Source organism: Ailuropoda melanoleuca, chromosome 7 (genome assembly GCF_002007445.2).
Source record: "Ailuropoda melanoleuca isolate Jingjing chromosome 7, ASM200744v2, whole genome shotgun sequence".
Classification (NCBI taxonomy): Eukaryota; Metazoa; Chordata; class Mammalia; order Carnivora; family Ursidae; genus Ailuropoda; species Ailuropoda melanoleuca.
Window position 1 is genome coordinate 48,436,341 of NC_048224.1, and position 25,124 is coordinate 48,461,464.

General features: G+C 52.8%; 1 protein-coding gene across 3 annotated transcripts; it reads left to right on the plus strand.

The window, feature by feature from the left end:
• Window positions 1–504: 504 nt before the first annotated feature.
• PTGS1 (prostaglandin-endoperoxide synthase 1) lies at window positions 505–24,274 on the plus strand. 3 transcript variants are annotated; one of them, XM_002915947.4, is made up of 11 exons: window positions 505–663; window positions 756–848; window positions 7,312–7,428; window positions 7,785–7,925; window positions 8,128–8,271; window positions 10,559–10,740; window positions 10,852–10,935; window positions 12,660–12,906; window positions 14,846–15,132; window positions 18,047–18,194; window positions 19,734–24,274. In XM_002915947.4, the coding sequence occupies exons 1-11, from the start codon at window positions 657–659 to the stop codon at window positions 20,087–20,089; spliced, it is 1,806 nt and encodes a 601-aa protein (XP_002915993.2). In that variant the 5' UTR covers window positions 505–656; the 3' UTR covers window positions 20,090–24,274. The 3 variants fall into 3 exon arrangements, with proteins under 3 accessions (XP_002915993.2, XP_034520346.1, XP_019651661.1); XM_034664455.1 differs by lacking the exons at window positions 505–663; window positions 756–848 and adding an exon at window positions 5,040–5,159; XM_019796102.2 differs by lacking the exons at window positions 505–663; window positions 756–848 and having other exon boundaries at window positions 7,688–7,925.
• Window positions 24,275–25,124: the final 850 nt, after the last annotated feature.

The window sequence follows — 25,124 nt, forward strand, 5'->3', positions numbered from 1 at the left end:
TCCCCATTCTGCAGATGAGAATACTGAAGACCAGAAAGGGCAAACTCCAGGTCCAAGGCGACCCAGCTAGTAAGGTGTGAGTCTGGACTTGAGCTCAGGTCTCCTGGACTTGGAGTCTGCGTTCTTCATTTCTGGCAGCAGAGGCTCAAGCAGACATGTGGTTTCAGAGGGCAGAGCCCCTAGATCTGTGTGAGGATAGTGGGTTTCCCATCCAGAAACGATGTGCGGGCCAGCCTGGACTGCTTCTTGTCAAGCTCCCCCCCTTTCCTCTCTGGGGGCCAAGGTGTGGGGCTTAGGCCAGCGCTTCTAGCCAGAGATACTCTCAGTTCTGCCTTGAAGCCTTGGGTGACCTCAGCATTGCACATAATCTCTGGGCCTCAGTTTCCTATTTACCAAAATGGACAAAATTCTGGTGCCTCGGCGCTTCAAAGGCTCAAGTGCCTCAAGGATCTCGGGTGCAAAACCGCTTTAGTTGCAATCAGAATAATTAATAAACTTGTTTTGGCCAGGGCGGGAGCGGAGGGCGGCGCTGAGGTGACACGGGCTGGAGAGGTGGAGCCAGGGAATGGTGGGAGGGGGGCAGCCCGGAGCTCCAGGCAGAGACTCACCACAGGAGCCCGCCGTCTGCATCCCGCACGCATCAGCCGCCTCGAACTATGAGCCGTGAGTCCTACCCTGATGCCCCCGGGAATCCTCTTTGCCTCCTAGTGGAGCCTCGAACGCCAGGCTCAGACCTAACCTCTCTCACTCTGCAGGGAGGAGTCCTTTGCTCCGGTTCCCGCTGCTCCTGCTGCTTCTGCTGCCGCCGCCCCAGGTCCTGCCCGCGGATCCCCGGACCCCCGCGCCGGGTAGGCGGCCCCTCCTTGCCCCCGGGAAGCCGCGGGTCCCGCGCCCGAGCCCGGCCCCTCCCCCTGCTCTCCCCTGAGGCCAGCCCGGCTTCCCCTTTCTGCTCGCGGTGCCCGGGATGGGGGAGGGCGCTGAGTCCGCTGGTGGAAGGGGAGCTCTCTAAAGACCCCCGGGGGTGTGTGGCCTTGGCTAGGGCGCTACAGGGTGTTTTTCCGGCGGGAGGGCAGACTGGGATCTCTAGCCGGCGTTGCGAGAAGGGATAGCCCCTCTCCAGCCCCCTCACCTGTTCTGGGCCCCCAGCTGTCCAGGCAGGCTGCCTTCCCGCCCAACAGCTCCGCTGTTTTCTGCGGGGGCAGGGGCCTCTTTCCCTGGAAGCAGCGGGCACCAGAGGGAAAGCCCGCTGGCAAGTTCTCTCTCTCCAGCCTCTAACTTTCTGGGGGCCCCATAGGGATTCTTAGCCCCAGGGAAGAAGCTCTCCCTCGGTGAGGGTCCTGGGGCCACCAGGCATTCTGGGAAAGAATGGAGGTGGAAATATTATTTACAGAGCTGGGTTGCTTCCCCTGAGGTTTAAATCCTCAGTTATGAGGTTCCCCCTGGGCAGTGATTTAGGCTCAGGTACGTGCCATTAATTCTCTTTAGCTCGCACAGCACATGGTGGGCTAAGGGTTTGAACTTGAATCTATCGCACTTGGCAAGGTCTTTCCACAGAGAGCCCCCCTTCACCCCCCACCCTCACCGCCGCCACTCCCCTCCGTGGACCCCGGTTTTGTCACCCAGAAGATAATGGGGAAAATCAAGTCCTGTGAAATTCCACCCCTCCTGCCCCCCACCATGCATGTATCAGGTTCCAGGTGAAGGAAGTCAGCTCAACCCTCTCAGCCAGCCTCCCTCTCCGAGCTTACTGCTGGCGTGTGGGTCCGTGTGTGTGCACAAGCGTGCAGGGGTGTAAGGCCTGGACATAGCTTCCTCCACCACCTAGCCGTATGGTCCATCCCTCTCTGGGTCTCCACTTCCCAACTGTAAAATGGGGGCAAGAGAGGACGGGGGTGGGGAGAGGGGTCTGAGTTTTGTTGTGATATGGCGGGGATTTGGTGCTCAGAGGAGAGAAGAAAGTGGTCTGTATGGACTGTGAATCAGACCAGGTTTCCTAGAGGAAAGGGCTCGAGTGGATGGCATTTGGGGAAGCCAGGAAGAGGGTGGAGGGCGCTCCAGAGTTTGGGTATGAGCAAAGGCCCAGTGAGTGGGAAAAAGAGAAAGAGGGCTCATGTGGATAGCACTTTACAATTTACAAAGCCCAGCTATGGGCCTTCTCTTCTTGGTGCTCACAGCAGCCCTGCCAGGGAGATGTGTCAGGCCCATTCTGCAGAAGGAAGAGCTGAGGCCCAGAGGGGAGAGCCTATGTGTCTGAGACCCCAGGAGCAGAGCCCGGGGCTGCCCATACTTGCACTTGTCAGCGCCTGGATCAGCACAGCACTTCCTCTGAGGCCCCATCCACGCCCCCCGCAGGGTACGAAGGGCTGGCCCGCCTGTCTTCCTGTGTGCTCACCAACGCCCAGTGAGCCCTGGTCTGTGCCCTTTTGTTTTTGAGTTTTCGACTTATCTTTATATCGTAAGTGTTTAAATGGGATTGTTCTTTCCACTCTACAAACATTCCCAAGGGCTTGCTTTAAGTTTTTGGCTGGAGCTGGAGGCATGGAGCTGGGAGGGGCCCACCATCTCACAGGGAGTCAGAAATGCCCACAGACTGTCCTCCGAGGGGGTCAGGGCCATGCCTGAGGGACACTCAGGGGTACGAGGCTCGGGGGACAGAGCAGGTCCCTCTCTGGTGTGAGGACCCGAGGGGGGGTTCCTGGATGTGCTGATGTCTGCCCTGGACCCTGCAGGAGGTGGTGAGCGGCAGGAAGTGAGGCTTTACTATGAGGCTTTACTACGAGACTCTGAAAGGGCTTTCTGGTGGAAGCAGTGGCAGGGCCGAAGCCTAAAGCTCTGGACCTTGGGAGGCAGGCGGGGGCTTAGCGAGCAGTGGGACAAGAGGCAGGTGCTGGCTGGCAAGGGCCTTTGAATGTGGTGAGGAGCCAGGACTCGGGCCTGAGGGTAAGTGGGTTGGACAGGTGACTTGGGGCTGAGACCGGAGGCCCAGATGCCTTTAAGGAGGGCTGCTGCAAGGTCAAGGGGAAGAGCATGACGAACTGGGCGTCCGGCTTGCACTTTGTCCTTCACATCTGTGAGGGAACTGAGGCCCGTGATGCCTGGGAAGCCAGAGGTACCGCAGGGCCCACCCCCAGGAGAGGAGGGCTGCAGACTCACCCCGGGGGGACGGGGCAGGGGAGGATGTCGCTTCGGCCTCTCTCTCCTGCGGGGGAGGAGATTGAGTCTGGCTTGGAGGGCAAGGCCATGCCGGGGGAGTCTAACGCTCAAGTGCATCCCCTCCTGCCCCCGGACTCGGCTTCGTGTTCTCTCCCGGGCTAGGGATACAGCATGAACTGACCGTCAGGGCTGTGTGCCAGGATGAGGGTCCCGAGGCAGTTAACCCCGGCCCATGGCGGGGGGGGGGGACTCCAGGCTGTCCCAGGCCTCCTGCTGCCCGCTGCCCTCCCCCTCGTATCTGCAGCACCAGCTGGGTCTGTGGGCCAGGAAGGGGCTTCCTCTCCAGCCGACTCTTCCAGCTGTGGGCCCAGCTGTCGGGGCCTGGTGTGGGCGTGGCTGGCCTCCGGCTGCTGACTCGGCTGGGTGTAGGGGCGGGGCCCAGGTTTGGCTAGTCAGGGTCTTTTTTTCTTCTCTTTGGCTGCCAAGCCCCTGGGGCTTCTCTAAATGTTATTCTTAGGGAATTTCATCTCAGCCTCTTCCGGAGACCTGGTGCCTCCGCATCCCGGAGGACATGGTGTTCCCCCACTGTGCCTGGAGCCCTGACTCCTGGGCTGGGGGACATCTCCTTGCCTGAATCCTCAGAAAGTTCTGGAGCCAGGCAGTACTGGGTAGTCCTCATCTGTGGGGATGTGTGCAGGGTGAGTGGGCTGATAGCTAAGTCCACGTCTGGGTGCCTCGAGGCTTCAGTGAAAGCAAGCCGCAAGGTTCTCTGCTGATGGGGTGGGGGATTCACAGTGATGCAAATAACGGAGATATTTGGAGATCGATACACTTGACCCAGAGTAGAGAAGAAGGGGAGGCAGAAAAGGAGGCATCTTAGAGCCCCCCTGCCCCATCCCCTTTCTGGGATACATAGGAAAAATGAGGCCCAGAGGGAGGGAGGGACTTGCCCGAAGACATACAACCAGTACAGAGCAGCCACTCTCTTGATACATTTTCCCCAGTACCTACTTGGTACCTGGCCCTGTGCTGGGAACTCCGTAGATTCGGAGCCTGCCTCTGCCCAGTTCTCCTTCTGGATGGTTCATTATACACGTGCCCTCCTCTGAGCCCAGCACGGAGCTGGCATGAAAGCCTGCCAGGTTTAAGTTAGACTGAAGGAAGGCCTTTCTTTGTCAGTAGTTCCAGAGCTTTAGATGCGGCAGGGGATGGTGAACCCTCTGAGGTCATTCCCGCTTCGTGGATCAAACCCCATCCTTTTCCCAGATCCAGGCCTGAGAATCTCCAGGGGGAAGAAGGGAGGGAAGGAGAAGGGAGTCCAAGTCTTGGCTTTGTGACTTCAAAGCTGTGGGGCTTGGGGCCAGTGTCCTGCGTGTGAGCCTCACATTCCTCCTTTCTGCCACAGGGAGTCTCATCCATCCTCCTGGGGGATGCTGGGCAGATAAAGATTGGGGGGATGCAAGGCCGTGGAGTGGTTGCTAGGGCCCCGGATTTCCTGTTGGTCCGGTGTGGTCGGGCTCATCGCGGGGAAGAGGCCCTCAGGCTCCTCTCTGGCCGCCCGGACACCCTGGGACCCCAGTGGTAGCCGTTGTCCTCACTGCGGAGAGTTTTTCCTGCCCAGGGCAGCTGGCGTTTATGGAAAGATCATGGAGGAGGAGGGAGGGAAAGTTGGACAGTGGGTCTGGGAGGGAGGAGCCTCCGCTGGACACAGCCTCTCTTGGCAGGAGAGGAATGTGGGCAGGGGCCGGGGCAGAACTCTAGGATAGGAAGCAGGAAGCCTCCAGGCTAGCCCTTGGAACCAGCTGCCTGGGCTGGGGAGATGAGGGGTGTCTTTGGCTAAGCTTGGGGTTACCATTCTCTTGGCTTCACTTTATTGACTCCACAAACATGTGTCGAGCTCTGGCCAGCACATCTGGATCCCTTGGGCAGCTGGATCTCTCCAGGACTTGGGTTGAGCCCCAGCGTATGCGTGGCCTGTGTTGGGGGCTCATGGTGGAGAACAGCAGGTTGAGTGGGAATGTGGAGCGGGCGAAGGACGTTCAGGGGAGGTTTTCGTGAGCTCCCTGGGAGGGTCAGGAGGCCCCGGAGGGGTTTGTTAGGGAAGAGTAGCAGTCTGGGCAAAGGAAGAAGAGATTTTGGCTTTGGGGCTAAGGGATGGGGCTGCCACACCTCTTGAGGTCCTTTTGAGAGCCCTGCTGAGATCCCACCTAGTAGGGATGGGAAAACAGCCCAGAGAAGGGCTGGGCTTCTAGCCTTGCACCTGCTTAGTGTTAGGACAGATCCATCTGTGCTAGAAGGCCTTGTGTGCCGGGGTTGGGAGCCAGACAGTGGGGGGCTCCAGGGGCTCCTGGGCGGGTGAAGCTGGCAGGTGGGCAGAGTGTCCTGAGCGGGAGGAATCAATGAGGAGAGTTCCAGAGCCCTGAGCCAGCTGGGGTGATTATCTACTCACCCTCCTTGGCATTTCTGGGCCTGTGGCTGTGGGAGGGGAGGCTGAGTCCTGTCTGCTGGGTCTGCCTGTGTCAGCTTGATAAGGCCATTTTGTCCAGCCCTCTTCCCGTCGGCCCTTCCCTTCTGTATCCCTACAGGGTTCCACAGAGGTGCCATTGTGGGGGCCTTGGGGAGTTGCCAGAGCTTAAGCAAAACTATTTGCATGATTTCTGTGATTCTCTTCTTGCTGGCTGGCACGCCTGTGTGTGTGTGTGTGTGTGTGTGTGTGTGTGTGTGTGTTGGGCGTGGGGTGCCGCTGCTGGGGCTCTCTTCAGGAGAACTCTGCTCTCCAGGCTGCATGTGTAAAGTGAAGAGGCTGAGAGCGGAGGGTCAGTCCTTGCCCGGGGTCATGCCCTCTGATCACAACACCCTTATGCTGTCTGTTGCTACCCTCTGGGCCCCCAGTAATCTGTTGTACAAAAAATAGGAGTTCCCTGTAATGTTGGCTCTGAGCTTAGATGAGGAAATGTGTTTGCTCAAGGGAGTCTGGTGTTTTCTGTGTGAGGCCGGGGCAGCAGCCCCTGCCAGGATCGAGGAGACCTGGGTCTGCAGGAGAACCTGCTCTGTTCTATGTCCTAGGCCAAGCCTCCCCCTCCCCCCGAGGCTCGGTTTCCCTCGCTGAGCTGGAATGAACACCTAATGAGGTCCAAGAAGCCTCTAACTCTGCTGCTGAAGAAATCACTAGAGTAGTGCTGATTTGAGCAAAGGGGCTGTGGTCAGCAAGACCTGGGTTAGACACAAGGAGGGACTTACGGGTGGGAATTTCTCCAGGAGGCAGGAGGGCTGATGTCAGAGCTCCATGCACCTCTTCAGGAGATTTTTCCAGCCCCAGCTATCCTGTTTCCTTGGTCCCTGACCTTCCTCAAGATCCTAGAGCCCAGAATCCACTCTGACATGGGCTCAGGCTGGGCCTATCAGGAACAGGGGCTGAGGTCGCCAGGACTCCCCTCAAACCCACACTTGTCTGCAGGGATCTGGGAAACTTCTTTCTTTCCGCTTGAGTGTCAAGTCTGGGGACGGTGAGGTGGAAGCAAAGGGCAGCTGGTCTGGTGTGACTTGCTGGGTGACCTGTGTGGGGTTCTCCTTATCTGGCCTCAGTTTCCCCATCTGCGAGCAGGCATTATGACTCCTGCTCTTCCCCCACATCTGTAAAAATAGAGGGAAGGTGGGCGATCTCGTCTTCCCAGTGTCCAGGTACCTAGAGCTTAGGGGCTGGTTTGAGAGGACCCCGCCTTCCTTATCCCTTTTCTGAACTCCACAAACCCTGCCCTTGGTGCTAGGCTCTGACCTGACGGGAAGTGAGCACTCTAGAAGCCTGTGGCTGCAGCGTCTTATCAGCTGTCTCCTAACCTTTGGTGTCACAGTTGGGGTCTGGACTCTTCTCCTGCCCGGCTCTGATGGGAGGAGGGGGCACTCCCCCTGGGGGCCCACTGTGGACCGGGCTGGAGACCAGAGTAGGCCCTCAGTGCCGGGGGCTTCTGTGCATAACTGGGGGAACAGAGAGGACCCTAAGGTGAGCACTGAAGTCCAGAGAGGACCCCTGGGTGAGTTAGGACAGAGCTGTGACTGGAGTCCATGGCCCAAGTCTGGCCCCACACTTCCTCATCAGGGGCAGCATGGGGCTGGGGAGGTTGCTCTAAGCGGTCTCTGATCTCTGCTTCTCCCCTGCAGTGAACCCCTGTTGTTACTACCCATGCCAGCACCAGGGGATCTGTGTCCGCTTCGGCCTTGACCGCTACCAGTGTGACTGTACCCGCACGGGCTATTCTGGCCCCAACTGCACCATCCGTGAGCTGGGCCTCCTGCCCCCACTCCTGTCCTGGCCCCCCCTTGCTCCCCTGGGCTTATCCTGAGACCCCTCCTCACTTCCTGCCCTTGCCCCCGCCATCACTCAGTGCTCCTTCCTCACCTGGCTTTGACCTCTGACCCTCCCCCTGACCCAGCCGCAGCCTGGCCCTGTCCCCTACCCTCCCATCTGCTTCCGGCTCTGTCATGTGTCATCTCCCCCAAGCTTGCATCCTTACCCTGCCCTGTATGTTCTACCCAGTTCCATCTCAGCCTTGTTTCCAGTTCCCATCTTCCACTCCGGCTACTTCTGGTCCTGCCAGGAGGCCCCGACTGAGTGGCTCCCACTGCCCCCGCAGCCGAGCTGTGGACCTGGCTCCGGAATTCACTGCGACCCAGCCCCTCTTTCCTCCACTTCCTGCTGACGCATGGGCGCTGGTTCTGGGAGTTCATCAATGCCACCTTCATCCGTGACATGCTCATGCGTCTGGTACTCACAGGTGGGTGGAGGGCAGGGCCCCCCCCCCCCAGTCTGGGGAGCAAGAAAACCTGTCTGCTCTTGGAATTCTTGGCATCTGATAAGGACAGTGGGTGGGGAGACCACGATGCCAGATTCAACAAGTCCAACCCAAGAGGAGGCAGGGAGGGGGGTGCAACTGGGGATGGGAACTCCCTTGTCACCACTGTTTTTGCCCTCTGCAGCTCGGTCCAACCTTATCCCCAGCCCCCCCACCTACAACATAGCGCACGACTACATCAGCTGGGAGTCCTTCTCCAATGTGAGCTATTACACCCGTGTTCTGCCCTCTGTGCCCCAAGACTGCCCCACGCCCATGGGGACCAAAGGTAATGGAGACGGGGTTAGAGGGCTGGGCCTGGGGGTCACAGGAGATGCCCTGTTCTCTTTGGGAAAAAAGCAGGTGGAAGAGCAATTATTGACCCATTCCCCAGACGGGTGGACCAAGGCAGGACATATGACTTATCCAGAACCACAGACAAGGACTGGGCTGGGGAATGAGGACAGGAAGGGGTGATGGAGACTCTTGCTGATGTCACCTAGAGAGGCAATGAGGAGTCAGACTCATGCTTCTGTATTTCCAGGGTGCCTCTTTGCTTGAACCTTGTCTCCTGAATTGGTGGGATCCTGCCCGAATGGGGGTGACTTCAAAGTTGAAATGTAGGAAGGAATGAACAGTGCGCTATTTGTTGGTGCTAACTCCGTGTTTGGTTCTTTACTGATGTAAATAGTTTATCCTGCTTCATCAGTGTAGCTTACACATAAAGTCAGAGTTTTTTTTTTTTCTTTAGTTGCCTAAGATCCCACGTGGTCTCATTGGCAGGAGTCTTTCCTCTTAAGTCCTTCTTCCCACTCCACCCTCGTTAACCAAAAACCCAGGGGTTTACTGAGTTCAGAGCCATGAAATCCGCTTCAAGTACAGACGGGACGAGGGAGGGCATTGGTCCACCACTGCCTCTCTTTCATTCCTGCCACGTGGTGTCGCTGTTGAACACCTGTCCCGCGCAGCCCTGTGGTTGTGCGGTTTTTGCCTGCTCAGAACTTTGCATTTGTATTGATGTCCTTCCTTGGTCTCAAAGGCCCTTGTCTGAAGGTTTGCACTCACATGTTTAGCTACTATGCCTGAAGCATGACTATTCTACCGGTTAGCTGGGTCTTGCAGAGTCTTGGATTCTGCCAGCACTTTGCAGGAACCAGTCCTTGCTCACTGTCAATCTGAGTGATGATTCCAGTTATAGGATGAAGATCACTTCCTCCAACTTCCCTTTTGGTGAGTTTCCTTTGGGGTGCTTGATCTCCTTGACTGCCAGAAGAAACCAGTCAGCCACCTCAATCCAGGGAGGTTCTGTTGGTCTTGAACCTTCAACACTGGGCCTCACTTGAGGTATTATGAAAGGATGTTTTTACCAAAACACAAAAATTCAATTATTCCTTTCCTTGTGAACACTGGATACTGACTCATCTGACACTGACATAATTAAGGAAGGCTCTTTTTTTTTTTTAAGATTTTATTTACTTATTTAAGAGAGAGACAGAGAGTGAGCACAAGTGGTGGGGGAGGGGCAGAGGCAGAGGGAGAAGCAGACTCCCTGCTGAGCAGGGAGCCCAACATAGGGCTCAATCCCAGGACCCCAAGATCATGACCTGAGCTGAAGGCAGATGCTTAACTGACTGAACCACCCAGGTGCCCCAAGGAAGGCTCTTAATACTTATTCTCATGATGACAGACACCTGCTTCAAGACGACCTGTTGTCTTTACCCCAGACAGAAAGACTGACATCATTTAGAATAGGTTGGCAAACTTCAGCCTGCTGCAGTGCAAATCCAGTCCACTCCCTGTCTTGTGAATAAAGTTTTATTAGAACTTAGTCACACTCATTTGTTTAGGTCTCATCGATGACAGTTTTCCTGCTACAACAGCAAAGCAGAGTAGGTTACAGAGCTCACAGGTTGGCAAAGCCTCAATTCTGACTATCTGGCTTCTTCCAGAAAAAGTTTGAAGTTTGCTGATCTTTGATTTGCAAGACCCCACCTCACCGGCTCACAGTCATGCTTGCATTATCTCATGTACTCCTCAAAATACTACCCAAAATATGTATCATTTGCCCTATTTCCCAGGTGAAGAAATTGAGACTTAGAGAGATGAAATGAATTTTCTATGTTCACACAGTCAGCAGGTGGCGTACCCAGCTTCAAACACAGGCTACCTCACTCCCGGGCCAGGGAGTCCAAGTTCTTTGTTTTTTTCTTTCTTCTTGGTTTATTTACTTCTCTTTCTTCTTTCTTTTTGGTTAACTTTTTCCAAGTTGCAAACACACACAGAAGTTGAGATGTATCCATCTCTTCAACACATCCACATAATTTGCCAATCTTATTTCATCTATCCCTCTTATATTTTATGGAGCATTTTAAAGCACATTCCAAATATCATGCCATGTCACCCGTAAATACTTTTGGGGTCTTTTGGTAGAGAAGGTGCAAGGGGCCATCTGGTAGGAGGGAAGGCTGTTCTGGGCTTCCTGTGTGGACCGGTTTGGTCCGGTGAGCCCAGAAGGCCCTGAGTCAGGGCGACTGAGGCAGGAGGCAGCTACTGCCCCTTCCCACCTCCCCAACCAGGGAAGAAGCAGTTGCCAGATGCCCAGCTCCTGGGCCATCGCTTCCTGCTCAGGAGGAAGTTCATACCTGACCCTCAAGGCACCAACCTCATGTTCGCCTTCTTTGCACAACACTTCACCCATCAGTTCTTCAAAACTTCTGGCAAGATGGGTCCTGGCTTCACCAAGGCCTTGGGCCATGGGGTGAGTACCTAGGACGGGCTCAGGACTTCTCTGGACCTAACTTAGCACGTGCAGGTCATCGCGGCCGAGGCAGCACCTGGTGATCTGCGTGCACCCTCTTTCTGTCCTCAGGTAGATCTCGGCCACATTTATGGGGACAACCTGGAACGTCAGTATCAGCTGCGGCTCTTTAAGGATGGGAAGCTCAAGTACCAGGTAGCGCCGGGCTTGCGGCCGAGGAAGTGGGAGGGGCATCCCGTGGGCTTCCCTCGCAGAGGCTTCTGGGGGCCCTGAGTGGGGGCCTAGGAGGGCCAGCTGCAGAAGCTGGTGGCGTGTGTGAGGAGGAGAGACGATGAACACTGGGAGAAGGTGGCAGGCCAGGAGCAGACACGGCCTCTCATGTTCTCCTGGGAGGTAGACTTTGGGGCTTGATGGGAGATGGACAGTTTCAGCCTGCATATATACACTGAATTTTTCCACCGTATCATTTGGACACTATGATGTGCCTGGTGAAGGTGACTGAGCAGTGACCATGATAGTTAATAGGCCCTGACCTTAGGGAACTCACAGCCCTCCAGGGGCCACACCCAAACACTAGGGTGCTAGTTTCTGTCTGCACTACCATTAGAAATATAATGGGAACCACATAGGTCATTAAAATTTCTCCAGTGGCCACACGATAAAAAGTTAAAAAGAAACAGGTGAAATTGATTTTGATAATATATTTTATTTAACCCCATGTATAGCCAGAAGACAATCATTTCAACGTGGAACCAAGACAGAAATTATTAATAAAAATCTCTCACGTGCTTTTTTTTTTCATGCTAGATCTTTGAAATCTGATCTCTAATTTATATTCACAGCACATTTCACTTTGGACGCCAACTTTTCATTGGAGATATCCGATCTGTATTTAGATTTCATAAAGTCACAGCTGAAAAGTAGACTCACGTGCCCAAGTTGTTCTGAGCCTGCTTCAGGATTTTCCAGTTGCTGAAGGACCAGGTTTAAAATTGAAATCTGCATTAAATAAAGTTACAGATTCAGTTCTTCATTCACACCAACCCCGTTTCCAGTGTTCAACAGCTACATGTGACTAGCGGCTACCATATTGGACCACACAAATCTAAACAAACCAAAACCTTAGCCAAAGTTCATAGCTGGAAAAAAACCAAAAAGTTCGCTGCTGAATCTTTAAGGCTAAGAACAGTAACTTGGCACGTCGTAGGCCCCCCGTGTATATTTCTTGACTGTATGAAAAAGCCTCCATATTTGGAGCCTTCTCAGCCACCAGGGAGAAGCCAGGAGAGTGCTCAGAGGACGGGGCAGGATTCCCCAGGAAAGTCAGCTGAACTAAAAGCTGCAGGGAGGATGAGGCAGAGTTCAGGAGGCCCAGAGGGGGAACGGCTTTCCAGGCTGGCAGTGCCCGCCCTTGGAGAGGGGAAGCAGCTTGTGCGGCTCAGAGGGAATGAGGGAAGGGAAGCATGGCTGCCTGTCACCCGGATGACGGCAGGCGAGGGTGGAGACACCTGTGGGGCGCCTGTAGGATTTCCAATTTCTGCCACGAGCAGAGAGAGAACTTGGAAGGATTTGAAGCCAGGGCATGATACTAAATTTGGGTTTTTTTTTAAGGATTACCCTGGCTGCAGTGCTGAGAATGGACTGTCTGGGGACAAAGGTGGACATGGGGAGCCACTGACGAGAGGGGTCAGCACGGAACACGAGGGTGGGTTAGAAGCAGGTGGTGGCAGTAGGGATGGAGAGAAAGGGACGCATTCTAAGAAAGATTGAGGAACTGGAAGCAGAATCAGCAGCCTTGGTTAGGGAGGATGGGCAGTTGCTCTGGGTGCTCTGGGCAGCTGTAAGTAGGGAGGGTGTCGGCGGTGGCAGGTGCAGGCACCCACCGTGTCCCCAGCTTGCCAGGCGGTCCCATCCCGCAGGTGCTGGACGGAGAGATGTACCCGCCGTCGGTGGAGAAGGCGCCAGTGTTGATGCACTATCCACGGGGAGTTCTGCCCCGGAGCCAGATGGCCGTGGGCCAGGAGGTGTTTGGGCTGCTTCCCGGGCTCATGCTTTATGCCACACTCTGGCTGCGTGAACACAACCGTGTGTGTGACCTGCTGAAGGCTGAGCACCCCACCTGGGGTGATGAGCAACTCTTCCAGACCGCCCGCCTCATCCTCATCGGTGAGGACCCCAGACCAGCCCCATCCCAGAAGGTCATGTCCTCTGTCCCAAAAAGCAGGTGTTGGGGGGCTGGGAGAGAGAGAGAGAGCGAGCTGGGATTAGGACCATAGGTCCTTTGCTTACTAGCTGTAAGACCCATGGCAGGCCCCTTCCGCTATGTGAGCCTCAGTTTCCAAATCTGGATATTGGGGATAATGATGGTTGTTAGGGTTTGCTGAGATGAGGACAAGCACTAGCACATAGTAGGCCTTCGGAAAATGGGTGGGCGTGATGGTCAATCATTGGCTGGATTGGCCACCCCAATCTGTTTCGCCGTCTAGAGCCCCAGAGGCACACCATGACAGCCCCAGCTCGTGCAGGTCACACTCCAGCCTGCCCACCTTCGGGAATGCTCATGTGTCTGCCCTGCATGTATCTGCCTTCCTGGAGTTTGGTAGCTTCTGGGTGACTCAGAGAGAGGGTATTTTTGTGTCCCCTACGGGGGCGAGTCTGCAGCCTAAAATGTCAGATGGTTTCCTGCCTGGGATCTTGGTCCCTGGCAGCCATGTCCAGACCGTGTTCACTCTGAGTCACCAGTGATCCCTTTCCCCTGCCTCTGGGCATCCCTGGGCATGGCTGGTCCCAATTATATTGCCTGATTCACTAGAGCCTGGATGAGCCAGGCATTAGGGATAGGAGCAGCCTAAAGAAGTAGAGGGGGCTAGTTCTGAAGCCCCAGCATTTTGGAGACTTTGACCAGAGAGGGCAAGGCTGTGGCTGGAGCCTGCCCAGCATATTGCCTGGTGTCGAAGGTGTGACCAAAGGGGATGAAGCGATGTATCCAGTGCTTTGGTGAGTCCTTTTCAACAACCTTACTCACCAGGTAGGATTGCCCTTGTTGTGAAAACTAAGCTTCAGAGAGGTTAAGCCATATCTCCAAGGCCACTCAGCAGAGGGAGATTTGAGCCACCGCTCGCCACGGGAGCTCATTTTTCTTACACCACTTCCCAAGGGGAGCTCCTTCCTGAAGGGGGGAGGATCCCCGCACGCCTACACTTAGCACTCCTCCTTCCCGCTTGCATGTGGTCTTACTCCCAATTATGCCGGGCCCTGCGCCAAGCAGCCGCTGTCCACTCTTCCCAACGGCCCTATCCTAGTATCGTCACGCACATTTTACAGAGCAGGAAGTTGAGGTTCAGAGAGAAGTGACACAGCCCAAGCTCAGGGTGGGGGTGCGGTGGCTAGAAATGGTGACGCCAGGCTCTGGACCTTGCTGATGGCAAGTCTCATGGCTCTGCATCCATTTGCTGGAAGCCAGTTTGTCTCAGGGCTAACTGGCCAAAATCATCAGTTTCTTTTCCTATTGAGATAACCAGTTTTCACTCTGTTACATAATGTTCGACGTGCTTCTTCCCTGGCTCTTTGCTCTGTAGCTGGTTACTGAGAGGGCAGAGGATGAGAATTCGGATATGTAAGAACATACGAGAACTATACGTGGGACTCGAGTCATCTCCTCAGCCTCCCTCTTTGACTGCTGTCCCCAGAGGGTGTCAGCAGGCTGAGGGCCCCCATGAAGCCAGTCTCCACTTTCTCATCGTTTGTGACCGCTCTCACCTCTTTTCCTGGGCTGGGGGGCGGGTGGTCACCCTAAGACCATAGAACCAATTCTTGGGGTCTTCTTTTCCACGTCCTGCTTTGCTGGGCCGACAGCCTCCCTGTGGAACGTGGGAGTAGCTGCTGCCTCTTGCCTTGGGACACCGGTCCAGCCAGAGACCGAAGGCTCCATTCTCACACCCCACTACAACAAGACAAAGTGCAAACAGGCCCCCAAAGTCAACAGCAACAGCACGACCGAGGAAGCCGAGAGCAAGCGAACACTTTTCACGAACCGGCCTGCTTCCTGAGCCCGGCGGCCGGGTCCTGGGACCTCCCTAACACTTATACCCATCCTCCCTCCCAGGGGAGACCATCAAGATTGTGATTGAGGAGTACGTGCAACAGTTGAGCGGTTACTTCCTGCGGCTGAAGTTTGACCCCGAGCTGCTGTTCAGCGCCCAGTTCCAGTATCGCAACCGTATCGCCATGGAGTTCAACCAGCTCTACCACTGGCACCCACTCATGCCTGACTCCTTCAAGGTGGGCTCCCAGGACTACAGCTACGAGCAGTTCCTGTTCAACACCTCCATGCTCGTGGACTATGGGGTCGAGGCCCTGGTGGACGCCTTCTCTCGCCAGAGCGCTGGCCGGGTAAGCCTCTGTGGAGAGTGCGGGGAGGGCAGGTGGGCTGTGGGGGGCGACAGACCTGGATGCAAATCCCAGTGTTGTTTTCTGTTCCACGGGGCTGGTGTCCTTCCGACGTTCCTTCTTCCATTCCTTTCTTCCTCCTCTTGCTCTTTTGTTCGTTCCGCAATACTTGGTGCTGGGGATAGCGTGGCGAGCAAGACTAAATGCGGTTCTCGGGTCCTTGTCCCCTTGGCACTGACACCTTAGTGAGGAACCACAGTCATATAACAGCCAATGTCACGTGAGCACTTACGTTGTGTCAGGCACTGGGCCAGGTGCTTTTCTGGTGCCATCGGAATTATACGGACAGGATAACAGCCACAGTCCAGAGAGCCCTCAGTGGTCTGAGCACTTGGAGAGGGGCTTGTGACCCAGACTTGAGAGCTGTAGGTAAGGAAATGATGTCTGAGCAGAGATCCAGAGGGTGGAGAGAGCTCTCCCAGGGAAAGAGGTAGTGTTCATGGGCAGGCGATGATTGTGCTCTGGGGGAGGGGACAGCATGGCCAGGGCCTGGAGGTCCGAGGGCATGGCAATTTGAGGACCGTGAGGACATTCAGGGTATGGTAATATATGTGAAAGTGTCTTCACATAGTAGGCCTTTATTGAACTTCAGGCCTCTGTTATGAACTGGATTGTCCCCATCCCCCATTCGTATGTTGAAGTCCTAACAACCAGAGCCTCAGAATGTGACTGTATTTGGAGACAGGGCCTTTACAGAGGTAATAAAGGTTACATGAGGTCCAAGGGTGGGCCCCTACTGTGCCTGGTGTCCTTATGAGAAGAGGAAATTAGGATACAGATGTGCAGAGTGGGAAGACTTAGGCAGAAGAGGGCCATCGATGCGCCAAGGACAGAGACCTCAGAATGAAACCCACCTTGCTGACACCTTGAGCTTGGACTTCTGGCCTCCAGACTGTGATGAAATACATTTCTGTCGTTTCAGCTAGCCAGGCGGTGATACTTGGCTATGGCCGCCCTAGCAAATGAACACAGCCCTTTCCCTGGAATTTCTAAGCAGCTCTCTCCTAAATCTCCCCTCCCCCATGCTTGGAAGCCCCTATCTCCTCGGTCTCTGCTCCCCTCACCCCTGCTTCCCTCTGGTCCTTGTTCCCAACTCTTATCATGACATTGTGGCATCATGTGGATTTTGGTTTACCACTGGTAATTTGACTGGAATTAGCCTGTGCCGCCATCAATGGGCAGCTGCTGGCTGGTTTATGGCCTCTGTTCTCTGTGGGGACACAGACATGAGCAGAGACAGTAGCTTTGTGGGATGAATAGACTGCAAAGCATTTTCAAGGAATGGCCATGACACTGCATGAAAAGCCCTGGTGTTGTACTTGGGCCAAGGCAGAAGGGCGACAGAAGCGTGTCAGCTCTCACGATGTTCAAGAGACCATGAGAAGTGATAAAACAGAGCTTCCCCTGGTCATCGCCACACGTGGCTGCCATCTTGGGGGTTACCATGGGACCAACACTGTGGTAACTACTTTGCATACTTTATCTTGCTCATTCCCCACAACCATATCAGGTGGGTGCTCTTACCTTCCCCATTTTTGCATATGATGAAACTGTAACAAGTAATTTGCCCAAGATCCCTGCCTTAGTTTCCCAGGGCTGCCCTAACAAAGGCCCACAAACTGAGCTTATTTTATTATTTCACATTCCTGGAGGTTAGAAGGTATGGGCAGGGCTGTGTTCTCTCTGAAGGCTCTGGTGAGAATCTGTTCCACATTATTGTCTTAGCTCCTGCTGGCTACTGGCAATCCTCTTAGACACATCACTCCAACATGGAGTCTCCCGGAGTCTCTGTTTTCTCTATTAGGACACCAGTCATTGGATCAGAATCACCGTAAAGGACTATGACCTCATCTTCACTTGATGACATCTGTTTCCCAGTAAGGTCACATTCACAGGTGCCGGAGGTTAAGACCACCATATCTCTTTGGGGGACACGAATCAACCCACAATGGCCCCACAGCTTGTAAATGGCAGAGCTGTTTATTTAAGCTAACATGTGTATACACTATAGTTTTCATGGCAAGATTTTAGCTCCCTCCCCGCTAGCTTATGACCGCTCCCTGCCCTGGAGACTTGGTAGAAGGAAAGAGAACCAACAGACTCAGTTACCTGTGTTCCCGTGAGTGGCTTTATCTGGAATGAATGGAGTGATGTGATACTGTGTTGGTGCCATCTGGCTCAGAGTTTCTCTTTCCTAATGGTGGTTGGTTAATAGTGGTTCACTTTTTAATTATTAAATTTTTGTTGACTCTCCGTGCTGTGATACAGGGAATGAAAACCAGTAGAAAAATACTCCTTAGCAGGACCCCCTTGAAAAGTGAAGCATCTGTATTCTTAGATAAGAATGGATTTGAAGACTGCCATAAAGTTTCAGCCCCCAAAACTAATATCTGTCCATCCTTTTGCTTCTCATTTGCTGTCTCAGAAACCCCTCTGCCCCTCCAAATTTCATTTCTAGAGCCGGAATGCCCTTTTCCTCTGCTTGAGGTCCTGGCTGGTGCCATGCTGGCCATCTCTTTTATGGAATCCTAGTTGCCGAACCTAATAGTTTTGCAGAACCTTCTGTAACAGGATGTTGGGATTCTCACCTAGATGCAAAGGATTGGGGAGTGGTGTGGCTGGTGAGCCACTGGAGATGTCCTCCTGGCCCACTGCCACTTTAATGATGAGGAAGCGAAGACTCAGGAGTATCCGTGAGAGAGCATGACAGCAGCAGAGTGCATCCGGGTCCCCAACATGGTGGCTGCTGGGCACAGCCGTGCTCTGTCCGCGCTTGGGAAGAGCTCCTGACCTGAGCTCCTCCTCCAGGATAGCGTGGCCTGGCTCTCAGACTGCAGCTATGTTTATGTCTTGGCAGATTGGTGGGGGTAGAAACATAGACCACCACGTCCTGCACGTGGCTGTGGAGGCCATCAAGGAATCCCGCGAGCTGCGGCTGCAGCCCTTCAATGAGTACCGCAAGAGGTTTGGCATGAGACCCTACACGTCCTTCCAGGAGCTCACAGGTGAGCAGCTGTTCCCTGGACACAGGCCCTGCCCTCAGGGACTCTCAGTTCTGGAGTGGAATTGAAGCAGAATGGGGTGATAGCCCCTACGCTATGACAGTGGGGGTCACAAGAGCTGTGTGAGCACCATGCTGGGGGTGGGGTGAGGGGGGTGAAGGGAGAAAATGACCCGGCTTGGGGAAAGAAAGTGGCTTCTCAGCTGGGTTTGAAGGAGATAAATAGGGATGTTCTGGATGGAGAATTGAGGGGAAAAGCATTCTATGTAGAAGAATAGAAAGTGCAAAGGCGCAGAGGTCATAAGATTGGGCCTGTCGGGGAGGACGGTGGGGGTGTGGCTGGAGCAAGGTGCTTATGTATGGGGAAGGTGGGGGTTAGGGAGGGAAGCTTGGGGCCAAATTGTGGATTCTATGTGAAAGAATTGGGGTTTTACTCTACCTAGTGGTTCCTAAATACATGCTTATGGATCAGCTGCCTAAGAATCACTTAGAAAACTGATTTAAAATACCAAATCCCATGGGGCGCCTGGGTGGCTCAGTCCTTAAGGGTCTGCCTTTGGCTCAGGGCATGATCCTGGAGTTATGGGATCAAGCCCTGCATCAGGCTCCTCTGCTGGGAGCCTGTTTCTTCCTCTCCCCCCCCCCGCTTGTGTTNGGAGCCTTTTTCTTCCCCCCCCCCCCCCCCCGCTTGTGTTTTGTCTCTCGCTGGCTTTCTCTCTGTCAAATAAATAAAAATCTTTAAAAAAAAATACCAAATCCCTGATCTGTCTCCCCAAGATTCTGTTCAGTAGGCCTGCATTGGTGCCCAAGAGTCTGTATGTGTAAGTGTATAATATATATACTTTCTTCTTTTTTTAAAAAAGATTCAGCTGTTGGGCAGCTAAGAGTTTGGGAACCCTTGTCACAAACAGTGGGAGGGTTTGATCAGATGTGACATGATGCGTGACTGGGTCCTAGTGCCTTATAGAGGGTGGGTTTGAGGAAATGGGTAGGGAAGCTCTGTGTCTGTCCCCTTTGGTCACTATCTATGAATGTGTGGGCCTCACCGAGTGGGGAGTGAGTTCCCCATAATTCTGTCACTCTTTAATCTCCTGTGACAGTCCAGACGGGGAAAAGAATGCTGTAACTAAATCCCTCTGTGAGCTTGGACAGGTTACATTACATCTCTGAGCTCCAGCAGACTGAGGGACTTGAACCAGCCTAGGTCTTTGAAATGTGCCTGTGAAGCAGGATGGATAGCGTCTCCCTGTTGTCACCGTCAGGCAGTTAGGGCACTGAGAAGACACACGAGTTGCTCAAGGTCGTATGCAGTCTGGTGGCTGATCCAAGCCCTTGATTCCTTCTTTAGCAGCAAATGTCTTCCCTAGCTGCCACCCTGGAGAAGGGTCAGTCAACCAGGCCAGATGTTAGGGCATGTGCTCAGTTATTCAGTTGCTCTTCTGAAGTCCCATATTCTCCCAGAAAAAGGTAGGGCTAGAAGGTTCCCTCCCGACATGAACCTTAATGGCACCATGTCTCTGACTCTAGCTTCCACTCATTTCAGGGGAGAAGGAGATTGCAGCCGAGTTGGAAGAGCTGTATGGAGACATCGATGCCTTGGAGTTCTACCCGGGGCTACTTCTGGAGAAGTGCCATCCAAACTCCATCTTTGGGGAGAGTATGATAGAAATTGGGGCTCCCTTTTCCCTCAAGGGCCTCCTAGGGAATCCCATCTGCTCTCCAGAGTACTGGAAGCCAAGCACATTCGGTGGTGAGATGGGCTTCAATATGGTCAAGACAGCCACACTGAAGAAGCTGGTCTGCCTCAACACCAAGACTTGCCCCTACGTTTCCTTCCACGTGCCCGACCCCCACCAGGATGGCGGGCCTGGTGTGGAGCGGCCATCCACAGAGCTCTGAGGGGCAGAGCAGCGGAGGGTGGATTTTGTGTTTGCCGTCCCAGAATGCTGAGGCTGGGGTTGATAGTCTCAAATGTTGGGTCTTTGGTTTGGCCTTGAGAGTATCAAGATCAACATTTAGAACTTTGTGTCTCTCACCCATTACCTGGAATATCGTGGTTTTGTTTGTTATTCTAGAATGCTGAATTCCTGGTGGACCATCGAGAGTGTTAGGACGGATTCTTCTTTGGCATGCTAGGAACAACCTAGAATATCAGATTTCTGGTTGACTTGGGACATAGGCATTCTAAAGTGTGGAGCGCCTGATGAAATCATGTAGAAAGGTAGGGGATTCTTATTTGGCCTTCTAGAATTCTGGGTGGCCCTCCAGAATGTTGATTTTCTGATTGGCAGTTCAGAATGTTGTGCTCCTGGTTGCTGATCCAGAATGGTGGCTGGTATGCCAGCTCGGTCTTGATCTGAATGCCTAGAACGGTAATAGGATTCATTTTCCTGTTCAGTGAGATATCCACAAAGCAGGAGCACCTATGGTCTATCAGGAACACATTGCCCACCCCGTGACTGCACCAAGGGGGCAAGAGGGCTGGGTGTTCTTCTTGGGACCCTGACTTAGACCCCAGTCCAAGGAGATAGAGCAAACAGGTGGGCTTTTTCCAGGCCAGCTCTGTCGCCATCTTTGTCCTGACTCATGGCAGCTGTTTCTCATGAAGCTAAAAAAAATCTTTTTCCAAATTGCCTGCTATCTATTGCTTTTCATCCCATTCCAGAAGCAGAGGCGCCCCTGGAGTGGCCTTTCTCCTAGCTGCAGGCTCCATGTGCTAGAGGTTGCAGCATGATACCTTCCATTGCCCCTGGAGCCTGTCATCACCAGGCTTTTCCACCACTGGTGCTCCATTTCCCGCTGTGGGTCAGGCATTGCCCTTCACAGGCTGCCCTCCTAAAATAAACAACTCCCCAGCCCCAGGGGACAGAGCATTCAGTTCCACCATCTGGTTAAAGCACTTTCCTCCCTTATAAAGCATACAAGGGCAGAGATGAAGGGTATCTGGGGAGGAGCACACTTACTGTGTGCCAGTTTTCCACATTCAATTCTCATTTATATTCTCACCCAAGAGCATGAAGTATGCGGTATAATCCCCTTTTCAAAAACAAGGGAGCTGAGGCCCAGGATGGTCCAGTGCCATGCCCCACAGGAGCCAGAGCCAGGCCAGGGCTTGGTCTGGCTGAGTCTCGGGCTCTGCTCTTCCCTGCTCCAGCTTCCTCTTGCTTCCTGATTTGACTCAGTTCCAGGCCTGATCTTGCCTCTCTGGCTCAGGGTCAGAGGCAGAAGATGGGGTGTAGCTCTTACATGCTATTCTTTCAGTCACAAATATTTATTTTGCTGAGTGCTTACTCTACACCAGTCACTGTTACAGGCTTGGGGCTATAGCAGTGAGTGATCAAGACAGACAAGGCTTTTGTCTGTGTGGAGCTCACATTCCACTGCGGGTAGAGCAGATGAGAAACCAGACAACAATGAAATAAGACAAAGGCAGGGTGAGTGTGCTTTCCCTTCTAACCCATACTATTCTGCCCTTCCCCTGCTTGGCTCCTGAAACCTGAGACCCTATCCCAGCCACACAGACCACCCCCATGCACAGCCCCCCCCCCCCATAGCCAGCCAAGGGAGGATAGGTCAGAGAGGAAAGGTAAGAGGTTGGCAAAGTTCCTTCATGCTCCCCACTTGGGGCTTGGATTTCCTTAGGAAGAATAATGGCCCAGAAAAATGAGGGAAAATGGGGTCCAGGCTGAGGGTCCCTGGGGCTGGGGTTCCTGTCTTACAGTCCAGAAAGCCCTTGCTTCTGCTTAGTTGGCTGGGGACTGCTTCCGCCATTCCTTCCTGGCCCTGTGGAATACGGAGAATGCGATCCTCCTCAGCTCCCCCAGTTGCTCTGCTGATCAGCGATCCTTTGGCTGCTGAGAGGCGGGCATGGAGTGGCTGTCTTGTCCTTGCTTACCTGCTATCGACTTCCCGTCTTTGCTAGTACCCCTACTTGGCCTGAGAATCCTCCCTCTCTCATTAATTCCCCTCTTGGTGCTTCCATCAGGGGCCCTATCATGGCCAAGGGGTGGGTCTGTGAATCAATCCTGGCCAATCAGATACCCTCTCCTTTTAAACTGGCCGCTGAGTGGAGTTGGCATGGAGATTGAAATGACCAACCGATTCATCCCCACAGCTGGGCTCTGAAGAGATTGTCCCTTAGTTCCCGCTTTTAAGGTCACTGGGGAAGCCTGGATTCCTGCCCTTCTCAAGACCTTAGCTTTTCCTTCCATCCTGGGGGCTGCTCCATGAATTCCTCTTTCACTTAAGTTGGTCAGAGTTGGTGCCTTAATGGCTGTTGGCCTGAGATGACAGAGCGCTATGATGGTCTGAAAGGAATTTTAATCAAGGATGACACAATTGGGCTAATGTTTAAGAAAGAGCACCGGGGGGGGGGGCTGGGTGGACAGCAGGATACAGCAGGAAGGACTGAAGTTTGGCAGAATGGTGAGGAGGCTGTGGCCGTGGCCCAGCTGAGATGTGACAGCAGTTGGAGCCAGGTAGAGGGCTGTGGGGATGGGATGATGGGATGAATTCCAGGGATCATCTTCTCTTGAATGCAGGTGCCTAGCTGAAGTGGATTTTGTTTTGTACGGACAACTGTATGTGAAATTTTTTTCACATAGAAACTTATGTCCAATGCACCGAGTAAGCTTCTTCAGAGTGAAGGCTCTGACTGCTCATAAAATGATTACTCATTCCTGGAATCTTGATCTGGCAGGTATGATGTTTAGTTTTATGTGTCAACTTGGCTGGGCTACAGTGCTCGGTAATTTAATCAAACACGAATCTTGGTATGGCTGTGAAGGTATCTTGCAGACATGGTGAACATCTATAATCTGTTGACTTTAAGCAAAGATTACCCTGATAACATGGCTGGGCCTCATCTAATTAGTCGAGAGGACTTAAGAGTAAAGACAGATTCTCCAAGAGAAGAAGAAATTCTGCTTCGAGACTATAGCATCAACTCCTGCTTGAGTTTCCAGCCTGCCATATGGATTTCAGATTTGTTAGCCCTGATGAAGTGTGAACCAATCCTAAAAACAAAGCCATTTATCTATCATCTATCTATCTATCTATCTATCTATCTATCTATCTATCTATCTATCTATCATCTATCTATCATCTCTCTATCTATATCTATCATCTATCCAGATCTCTATCCTCCTATTGGTTCTGTTTCTCTAGAGAACCCTGACTGACACAGTGGGTGACACTTAGGGCTCTCGGTGCAAACAACAGAACTCCCTCCAGCCCGTTTAAACAGGAAGGAATTTATTAGGGATACTGCGCAGCTCATGGAACCAGTGGCAGGACCATAGAATTAGGCTTGGAGGCTTTGTGCCCAGCAGCCACCGGTCCTGTAAAGACGCCTCTGCTCCTGCCACCGGACGCAAGCATCTCAGATGGCACTTCTGCTACCAAAACCCCACTCTTGCTGCCCCTGAGATCTGGTGGCTTCTCCAGCCACCCCTGACAGAAAGTGGATTTGTTCTGCATGGTGCCTGCTTCCCTGCTTTTCTCTACTTAGAATTACAATCATTTTTATTTCATGTCTGATTAGTGGAGCCTAGCCCCCATGCCTGCACGCTAGCTCAAAGTGGGGGTGGGGAGTGAGTTTTCTGGCTTGCACCCTGGGGAGGAAGGACCCATAATGTGAGAAATTCATACACAGGAAGGATGTTCAAAGGGGCTGGGGGACAGGGAAGGTCTACCTCAGTATTCTTGGGTCCGTTTTGCCTCTGTGGGCCCCAGCCTTAGAACACCGCAAAGAGCATCACAATGGCACCATTGCTGACCCAGCAGCAGCTCAATATAATTGCAAGCAAAGAACGTAAGAAGTGAAATTTCAGAAGTACAGAACAGTAGAGATGCAAAGACTCTAGAGTACACATAGTCCCCTTTTTCTAAGAACTTTGAGTAAAAAGTGTCAAAAATGTCAGACATGCCTACGACCAACTTTCCTGCTTAATCATGCTTTTCCTATAAAAATGGATTTCAAAATAGCTTTGTGTGAATGACAGTAAAGCATATTAAAACTTCCATGACACGTTTCTAGAGCACTCTTAAGGGAACTACAATAAAACACTTCCATCATGATCTTGATTTTAGTTGTTATTTTGTGTTTCATTCATTCAAAGTCGGTTTCCTCCCAGGTTGGGTCAAAAACATTTTTTTTTCTCTCTCTCAATCTTTCTACTTTTGGTCAAAAGGACTTTTGAACCCACTGGCACAGCTTCAGGCTTGGTATTTTGGGTTTTAGAACAGCATGGCAGAACATTCTTGTGGATTTCTATGGCGGGTTCCCCCCACCGCCTTGGAGTATAACATACATACAACAAAGTGAGCTCATCTTAAGTGCACACCTCAATGAATTTTTACATAAACTCAAACAACCACCAAAAATTCAAGATATAGGCTCTTTTGCGCCCTTTCCTGGTCAAAACCCTACAAAATGTAACCACTCTTCTGATTTCCATCCCCACTGGTTAGTTTCGTCTGCTTACAAATTTCATTTGAATAGAGTCATACATACAGTATGTATTTTTGTGTGTGTCTGGCTTCTTTTACTCAAAATTTCTGTTGACATCCATGTTGCTGTATCTATAAGCAGTTTGATATTTTAAAAATTGCTTCTAAGGAATGTATGCCACAAAGTCTACTGTCGATGGACATTGGGATTGTTTGCATTTTTTTTTTAAAGATTTTATTTATTTATTTGACAGAGAGAGACAGCCAGTGAGAGAGGGATCACAAGCAGGGGGAGTGGGAGAGGAATAAGCAGGCTCTTAGTGGAGGAGCCTTATGTGGGGCTCGATCAGAATGCTGGGATCATGCCCTGAGCGGAAGGCAGACGCTTAACGACTGCGCCACCCAGGCGCCCCAGTTGTTTGCATTTCTTGACTATTATGAGTGAAGGTGCCTCAGTGGCAGATTTTAACTTGTAACAAAAGTC

What these genes read in the sequence shown, in the direction of transcription:
- PTGS1 (XM_002915947.4), top strand. An exon ending in CATGCGTCTGGTACTCACAG is followed by an intron (nt 7,926 to 8,127) that starts GTGGGTGGAGGG and finishes TGCCCTCTGCAG; the next exon opens with CTCGGTCCAACCTTATCCCC. An exon ending in CGCCCGCCTCATCCTCATCG is followed by an intron (nt 12,907 to 14,845) that starts GTGAGGACCCCA and finishes CCTCCCTCCCAG; the next exon opens with GGGAGACCATCAAGATTGTG.